Source organism: Bactrocera dorsalis, chromosome 5 (assembly GCF_023373825.1).
Source record: "Bactrocera dorsalis isolate Fly_Bdor chromosome 5, ASM2337382v1, whole genome shotgun sequence".
NCBI classification, from domain to species: domain Eukaryota; kingdom Metazoa; phylum Arthropoda; class Insecta; order Diptera; family Tephritidae; genus Bactrocera; species Bactrocera dorsalis.
In genome coordinates this window covers 46,824,608-46,833,382 of record NC_064307.1, presented here as the reverse complement: position 1 = coordinate 46,833,382, position 8,775 = coordinate 46,824,608, and the positions used below count along the sequence as shown (strand labels likewise).

At 35.9% G+C, this 8,775-nt stretch overlaps 1 protein-coding gene across 2 annotated transcripts; it reads right to left on the bottom strand.

The window, feature by feature from the left end:
- Positions 1-5,248: 5,248 nt before the first annotated feature.
- LOC105224265 (adenosine kinase) lies at positions 5,249-8,308 on the bottom strand. Of its 2 annotated transcripts, XM_011202293.4 has the most exons (5): positions 7,799-8,240; positions 7,174-7,531; positions 6,620-7,103; positions 6,383-6,553; positions 5,249-6,326 (listed from the first exon to the last, which is right to left on the bottom strand). In XM_011202293.4, coding segments are annotated over exons 2-5 (1,023 nt in total). In that variant the 5' UTR covers positions 7,176-7,531; positions 7,799-8,240; the 3' UTR covers positions 5,249-5,960. The 2 variants fall into 2 exon arrangements, with proteins under 2 accessions (XP_011200595.1, XP_011200594.1); XM_011202292.4 differs by lacking the exon at positions 7,174-7,531 and having other exon boundaries at positions 7,799-8,308.
- Positions 8,309-8,775: the final 467 nt, after the last annotated feature.

Sequence of the window (8,775 nt, the reverse complement as noted above, 5' to 3'; positions counted from 1 at the left end):
GTTGCTAAGTGAAGGTTAGGCACAGCTTTTCGACATCAACATATGTACATACAGCCATGGACACATAAATAGCACACATCTGAATCCCATATTAATTCTAATTTTTTTTAATCCTAAAGTAGCTGGACAATAAAAATTTGGTATGTATCTACTTGTCACTGTTATGAGGCTCATTTCCCTGCATAAAAATACTGTTTATTTTCTATTAAATTTTGTACGCGACAATTTTATTGCGTATAGTAGTGTTGATTTGAGGTGGACACATAAATAGCACATTTTTAAGTTCGTACTTTTTTTTTTTTAATTTTGTGTGAGGTTCTCGCATATTTTTAATTTAATTCTGCGAATATATAGGTAATTATTTCATCGATATTTCGTTAAAATGAGAAGGAAAAAACATTCCACGCTGGAAAAGGGAGTCCTTATATCCAATATGAGCAAAAAAAGAAAAGATCCTGTCAAAATTGCTAAAATAATATTTTGCTCTCCAAAAATGTTATAAAATGCTCTTTATGCAACAAAACAGACCCACCTTGTGTCAATAAAAAGATACCAAGAAAATCAGGACCACGTAAATCCGATATTAGTGTTGACAAATACATACATACATAGTACGGAAGAGCAAAGCGGATCCTTTTAAGTCAACCAGAGAAATTATGATCGAAATTAACGACGAATATGGTATGGACGTGTCCAGAAAGCTTGTAGGAAGACGACTCAACTTATCTCAACTTTTTGGACAAATTACCAGCAAGAAACCACTCCTGTCAAAACGCCACATCAAAATTCGACTGGCATTTGGAAAGGCCCACGGAGACAAACCAGCACAATTTTGGAAGAACGTGTTTTTGAACGACAAAACCAAGATAAATAGGAAGGTTCCAGTTGAAAAATCATTTTTACGTCGTCCACAAGGTCAATCCCTTAAACCTAGGTATACCAAAAAAACCATTAAGCACGGCGGTGGAAGTATCATGGTCTGGAGCGTGTTTTCAATTGTTCGAATAAATGGTAAAATGGACCAGTTTTAGTATTTGGATATACTGAAAAATAAAATGTATTTCAATCCATGCCCATAAACTGGGGCCCTATTCTGTAACTCGATTCGAAAATGTATTCTATTCGAAATTCGGATCTAATTTATAATTATGCGAAAGTCGTACCACCCTGTGCCAAAATAAATACGTACAATTTTCGTTTTTGCTTTCTACAACTCAAAAGCTATTGAATATGTTACCCGAAAATTGGCTTGAAAATCCGAAAATCGAGTTACAGAATATACAAAATCCGAATTCGGGTAATTTTTTTTTCGATTCGAGTTACAGAATAGGCCCCCTGGACATTTATGCAAGACAATGATCCGAAACACACCGCAAAGGTAGTAAAGTATGGTCTCGGCAATAAAAAATTTAAAATTTATGAGTGGCCTGCGCAAATTCCAAACCTGAAACCAATAGAAAATTTATAAATTGATATAAAGTGCAAAATAGCAACCAAAAAACTTAAAAATTTTGATAATTTATGGGCTGGAATTGAGGAGCCTAGGTATTCAATCCCAAAGGAACGATATCAAGAACTGGTGGACAGCATGCAGAAAAGATGTGAGCGGATGCTTAAAAATGATAGATATATTACAAAATACTAACGAAATGAACAATCTTTTGCAATTTTTTAATAATTTTTATAAATTTTTGTACTTTTTTTTAAACCCCTTTTCAGATTGTGCTATTTACTCGTATGTGTCCAAGCTGTCATATAGGATATTGATGTTTTCGTCTTTTTTTGGCGATAATAAAATATTTATTGTTTCAGTGTTATAGTTATATTAAAGTGAATAATTTTTTAAATAAAACGCATTCCTCTTTAAATCCGTAAGTGGTAAACCTAAGGAATAAATAAATGTTTTCTTATTTGATGACCAAGTGTGCTATTTATGTGTCCATGGCTGTATGTACATAAGCATAGTAACAGAAATAGGTAAGTTTGTTTCGGTTTTTATTTTAACATGTGTATGTGATGATATACCCTGAACATAATATATTAAGTTTGGCTCGAAGTGTGTAAAGTAAGTGTAGTAATATGGAAGTACAGTTGCTACAGAATATTATAGTTTTGTTCACCTAACGGTTGTACGTATCACCTAAAACTAATCGAGATAGATATAGGGTTATATCTTCTTCTTTATTGTCGTAGACACCGCTTACGCGACTATAGCCGAGTTAACAACAGCGCGCCAGTCGTTTCTTCTTTTCGCTACGTGGCACCAATGTGATATTCCAAGCGAAGCCAGATGCTTCTCCACCTGGTTCTTCCACCGGAGTGGAGGTCTTCCTCTGCTTGCCCCGGCGGGTACTGCGTCGAATACTTTCAGAGCTGGAGTGTTTTCGTTCATTCGGACAACATCACCTAGCTAGCGTAGCCGCTGTCTTTTAATTCGCTGAACTATGTCCATGTCGTCGTATATCTCATACAGCTCATCGTTCCATCGAATGCGATATGTTTTTGTTCGTCGAGAAATGACATTACTTCTCAATTGCCAGCTCAGTCCGAAGTAGCACCTGTTGGCAAAAGTTATCCAGCCTCCAGCCAGGAGACGAGTAAGATTACTGCCGGACATACCAACCAAAGTATACCGGTAGATACAGCAGTGAAACCAGCAGATTTAAGGGAGGAAGCGTCCACCTCCAAAGTTGGCATGAGCACCAACCAAAGTGCACTGGCGGCTAAAGGAGAAATCAAAAAGAAGCGCAAGAAATCGCAGAATCAGCTGAGAAAAAACCCGTAACAGAGGGCAGTCTTCATACTAGGGAAGATAGCCAAAGACCAGGCAGCCGGTACCCCAGTTGATAAGGCAGAAAAAAAGTCCCTCAAATCAATAGTGGAGGAATATGAAAGCTACCTGAAAAGGAAGCAATCAGAACCTCTTGAAGAGTGCAAACAAGAGAGCACTTCACAAAAAAGGAATCGCTCTATCACAGAAATACCAGAAACTCTGCCTAAAAAACCTTGGCGGAGTGAAGCTGAACACAGCAGCACAACAACGGCAAGGCATTTCTGCGATGTAGTCAGGGATAGCCTGCAAGTGGCCATCATAGATAGAAATTCCTTCTCTCCGAGCACTATACAGGAAAGATGGGTGGAGATCGCTGTCAGATTGTCGAGTATGGTGCTAAGCTTCGTATCCGACAATCCCGTGGGTCTTCACCCGGATCAGGGATAGCCTGCAAGTAGCCATCATAGATGGAAATTCCTCCTCTCCGAGCACTATACAGGAAAGATGGGTGGAGATCGATGTCAGATTGTCGAGTATGGTGCTAAGCTTTGTACTCGACAATCCTGCGGGTCTTCACCAGGAGCTTGACTCCTCTGAGACCCTCAGGGTACCAAGCCTCGCTAGATTTCCTGACGGGAAGTGTTGCTAAAATCAGCAACGCCTTTGTAGGCCTCCAATTGAGGTTTATCAGCCTTCACTCTAACGAGAACATCAACCAGCTGGCCAGCGGCACCTTCCCAATTAAGGGACCGGACGTTCCAAGTTCATGCCCTCAAATCGTAGTCCTTATTTCGTTTGCCATGGTCGTCATCAAAAGGGGTTTCTCTCGTCCGAAGCAGTTGGTAATCTTTCATTGGGGCCGTTTTTTAAGTGGCGGGTCCCACACTCAGCGCACAACCCTGTGAAGGGGGACCTTCTCACTTCAGCTCGCCTTCAAACGGATGTTCTTAGGCTACCCAGAGGATACTTGGTCAAAGACCGGAAGTCGTCAGCTGCTTGAGCCATATGTAAAAGAATCGTTTCTGGCCACTCCCAAATGAATGGCGATCAGAGAACTTTCCTCACTTGCGTGACTCCGTCCTCCAAGCCGGTGTGAAAATTGGACGATGGGCGTGGCATCGCCCACTTTTTTGTGAAATCCCATATCTCGAGACCCGACTGACCGCTTTCGACACAATTTGGTACGTTGTATTGTTTTCATATTTTTATGTCACGTTGTGAAAATGAGCGAAATCGGACAATAACCACGCCTACTTCCCATATAGCACAACTTTAAATTCCACTTCATTCGTTAAGTTACCAGTACACAAATCAAGAAGCAATTAATGTAACGGAAAAAAACTTTTGCATTAATAATGTCTTTAGTGTGTGCCACATTGTGATCAAAAATTATTTAAATCCAATAAAAACTGTTCAAGCCCCTAGGTACCGAATATATAGACCCCTGTACCTATAGTTGATTTTTGATCGAAAATGATATATGTATGTATGTATATATCTGAATTTAAGGAATAATCCTTCTCTTATAATGGATCGGACCAAGCCCCCATATACTTAACATAAACATTTTCGAAATTCCGGGTGACTTTGTACCACATATATCGGCCAATATGTGAGTTATCTCAGTGGAAATAAGAGAGCGGGTTTTACTAATATTTCTGTGCCTAAAATAGTTAAATTTTTAGCAAAAACTTGGCCTAGTCCCCTCAAAACTAATATCAGGATTTAAGAACATCCGACTGACTTTACTCAATATTATTGAATTTACACCTTAAAGTATTTCCCGGCTTTAAGTTTTGCAAGTTGCAAAATGTTCGGTTGCACCCCAACTTAGCTCTTCCTTACCTGTTAATTTTACAATTGATACAGCAGTTTTTTTAATAAAAAAATAAGATGTGACCAAATAATAAAATGTTAAAGAAATAATACAAACGCAATCGAATGACAACGATAAATTTTTATCATTTACGAGTACATGTGAGAAATTGTGCATATTAATACTATTAATTTTTTCCAATCCCGTCACGAAATTTGCTTGGAAATACCTTAAAAAAAATTCCCTGAGAATGTTTGCCCTTAATATTAACATTAAGAACTGGACCAGGGCATGTAAAAATTTTCCACAGAAAATACACTAAAAACGTGATTTTTTATCTTTAAATTCCTACAGATCAGAGGTATTTTATGGCATCGCTAGATACAATTGGTGTAAGATCAAATTTAAAGGCCTATTATGTGTGCAAAAGTAGACGGAAGAGACGTGAAGCAAATATTGACACAAGAAATTTTGAGGAAGAAATTATTGAAAGTTATCCAAATTCGGACAGGATTTCAAAAGCAAAACGGTTTGTTATAGATGCTTAATCCACTTACCAACAACTTATAACAGAACGCAAAAATATACTTTCTTGACAAAAAAACATAAAATTGGAAACAAAAAATAGACCGAATGATCTCAGTGACTTCAAACCAATGTGTGTTTATAAGCATGTTCGTTAATATTGTTTTTATTTTTGTAAGAAATATTTGTTTTTATTTTTTTATATAATTATTAAATTTAATACTTATCTCAATTATTTACATGTTAAGATATCATCGTTTAGCACTGTTTCACATTAAGCGAGTCTTACCGTAGTTAATTTTTTTTTTCATTATTGATACATTTCCAAATTAAAAAAAGGTTTTTTATTGTCTGTATAATTTTAGTTTTACAATAGAATATTAACAAAAACATATTAAAGGATTTTATAAAACATTTTTAGTACACGTTACTATTTCCCTACACCCATATTAGTAATAACAAATGATAAATAGGGAAATAACCCAGAGAAAGCCCAGAAACAAGATACAAACATATGTATTTGTACCTACAAAAGTTTTTAATTGCCTTCTTTTTAAATTTTTATTGGTTAACTTTCATAATTTGTTGAAGAACAATGAATTTTTGTGCAGCATCAAGCGTATTGCCATAAAAATTACTCATTATTGAAATTTTATTGCTTTGCTGCAATTTAAATTCGTCTTTGTTAAGTGCTAGCGTTTGTAATAGACCTTAGGTAATCAACAGGACAATAATTCGTACGCGGTTTTTAAGTAGTATAAAAATATTTTTTTCGAAGCATGCGAATCGAATATAATTAATATAAACAAATTCGCGATTTTATTGATTTCTTTCTAGTATTCATAATTATTCCTTGAAATAAGGTAAACCGTCGAACGTGCAGCCACTACGCTGGATAATTTGTCGTGCTGCCCATATTCCTGAGCGTATGCAGACGCTCAGTGGCTTCTTTTGTATGTACTGTGCCAAAAAACCACCAACGAATGCATCACCAGCACCATTTGTGTCGACAATTTCGTTGGGCTCCAATCGTTCTACTGGAAATTCTTCAATGGAATGCTCTTGTATGAGCAATACAGGTAAATGACCTTGTGTCAAGACCACTATACGTGGTCTATTGGAATTCTGTTTAGGTAAAGCCAACATTTTCTTTCCAATCTCTTTCATTTCCTTGTCATCCCAACCTTGAGCAGCTGCGAATGCTTCCGCTTCCTGTGGAAACAAAACAATCAATACAAAATTTAATACCATAAAACAACAATAGCTACCAATTCATTTCCGAAAAGTATATCCACGTAAGGTAATGCAGCCATTAATGGTTCACTGAAAAATTGCGATAAGAATGGTGCACTCAAGTTCATAAGAAAAGTGCGATTATGTTTGTGCGAATGTTGGGCAATATGCTGAATGCTTGGCGGGCTAACCGTAAGGAAGAAACCCTGCAAAATTGTCTAAATATTAATATGAACACTTAAATATAAAGATAATTTAGGTAATACACCTACAGATATATAAAAATACTCGGCATTGTCCACGAGCTTCTGTTTTTCGGGTGTAAGCAAATGGTCTATGGTAAAATGATTGGCCGCAGCCAAGTTTGCACATAACGAACGATGTGTGCCGGTAATTAGAACACCACAAGTACCAGTGGGCGCGTCATTGGTGCGTTGATAATGTACATCCACGCCGTTCGATCGTGCTCGCTCATCTAAGATATCTCCATAACTATCATGGCCAATGCAACCGAAGAATACAGCCGTATTAGGCTTCTGCAACATCCACTGACATACTCGTAATGAATTCTGCACGGAACCACCAGCAATAAATTCAGCATTATACTTCTCCACTAACTCTTTGTAAAGCGGCATATGCTTTTCAGCAGCCAATATCGCATCATTTGGTTTCAAATCGTACTTTTGCAGAAAATTGTCATCCACAGTTGCCGATATATCGAGCAACGGATTTCCGCACCCGACCAATATTCCTTTCCTGGAGAGAAAGATCTTCAAATAATTAGAAAACGAGATTAAAATATTTATGAAAACACTCAAATATTTACATTTGTGTGTACGAATGCAGTATAAAAATGTTCGAAATTTAAAGTTTTTTCCGAAAGATCGTTTGACGTAACGTAAGAAATTCCAATAAGTAAAGTTGAGTGTATTGAAACCCCATTGGGAACATTGCGTAAAATAATATCATATTCCGATTGCACGGTTTATATGCACGCATACATACATATGTTTACATACGTATTATCGGATGTGGTACGCATACGTAAGTTGGTGTGATAATTTCCGGTCGAATATTACAAGCAAGATCAATTATCAGTCAATAATCAGCTTAATGACGTCAAACTAAAATTCCAAATCTAGCTGAACATCTTTTGAACCAACTCAAATAAAGCAGTACGTCAACTATACATAATAATGACAAAACAGAAGTCAAATACGATAATATATAAAAGTGTAAGCTAAGTTTTTAACACAGCAGATTATATACATACAGATGTGTACATATAATTATTTATATTTATGAGCCCATAATTTAGAGATTATTACTTATCAGTTTACACATATCTCTGACAAGGGCATCAAAAATGTTTAACCTTCCAGTAGAAGCAAACAGTAATATATGAGAATCACGATGAGACCTAGTCATTTTACAATATCTATATGACATACCTTAACTCCTCGCTCATTATGTAAATATCTGCAAATGTCAACCGTTCTGTAAAGTTTCAGTAGTGTCACAACCAAAGTGTCGAGTTTTTGTACACAAAGATTTATTAACAAGTTAGAAAAATTATAAGTGAACTGCGAGTAAACTGACCACCTTGACCACACGTTTACCCATGGAAGCAAGAAAGCAATTAGAAGAAACCGCTAAAAACACATGGCACTTAATACAATCTTCATACCCATACCCTACTAATGAATACATAAACATATGCAAAGGGGTATGTTGCTTGTGTTCAATTTGAATAGGCCCAACTGTCAAACTTCTACGGAGTATATATTTTTTCGATAGCATTTATACATATAAATAAATGTTTTTCCGCGCAATTTTGTGTAGAGGCCAATTTTTTGATATACTAATTGTATATAATATATAAATGATATCTTTTTAGAAGTAAATATCGGTTACAATGCTAATTTACGGCATCCACCAATCACTAACATTGTACAAACCTACAAGTAACAAATTCTATCATTATCTATCATTTTCACCTATACATACACAGGCGAAAGCTTATAGAATGACAGAAATTACATTAAGAATGCCATAGAATGAGGGAGACTCAAGGCAAAAGGCCAGGCACTTCATTAGGGTTTCCTAAATATTCTCTACTAAAACGGGCAAATGCCTTAGAAAAGGCAGGAGTGTGTTGCCGAGCTATGCTATCCAATTTATTATTTTAAGTACGTTTTTGTTAAATTTTCAAATATATTTCAATTATAAAATTCATAAAGATGTAATTTTCTTAGTTTTGATTAAAATTTTATATATTATATCAAAATATTGGTAAATCTTTCCTATTCTATTAACAATATTTGAAGAAAATATCTATTTTTATTTAAATTATTACAAGTAGTTTTGTTTAGTATTGTACATATATATTATATGGGTGAAAATAGGCATCTTGGGGAACCAAACACCC

Coding starts and splice junctions, on each gene's coding strand:
- LOC105224265 (XM_011202292.4), bottom strand. Junction 6,554..6,619: donor CCGAGTATTTTTATATATCT/GTAGGTGTATTA, acceptor ACAATTTTGCAG/GGTTTCTTCCTTACGGTTAG. Junction 6,327..6,382: donor TACTTTTCGGAAATGAATTG/GTAGCTATTGTT, acceptor TTGTTTCCACAG/GAAGCGGAAGCATTCGCAGC.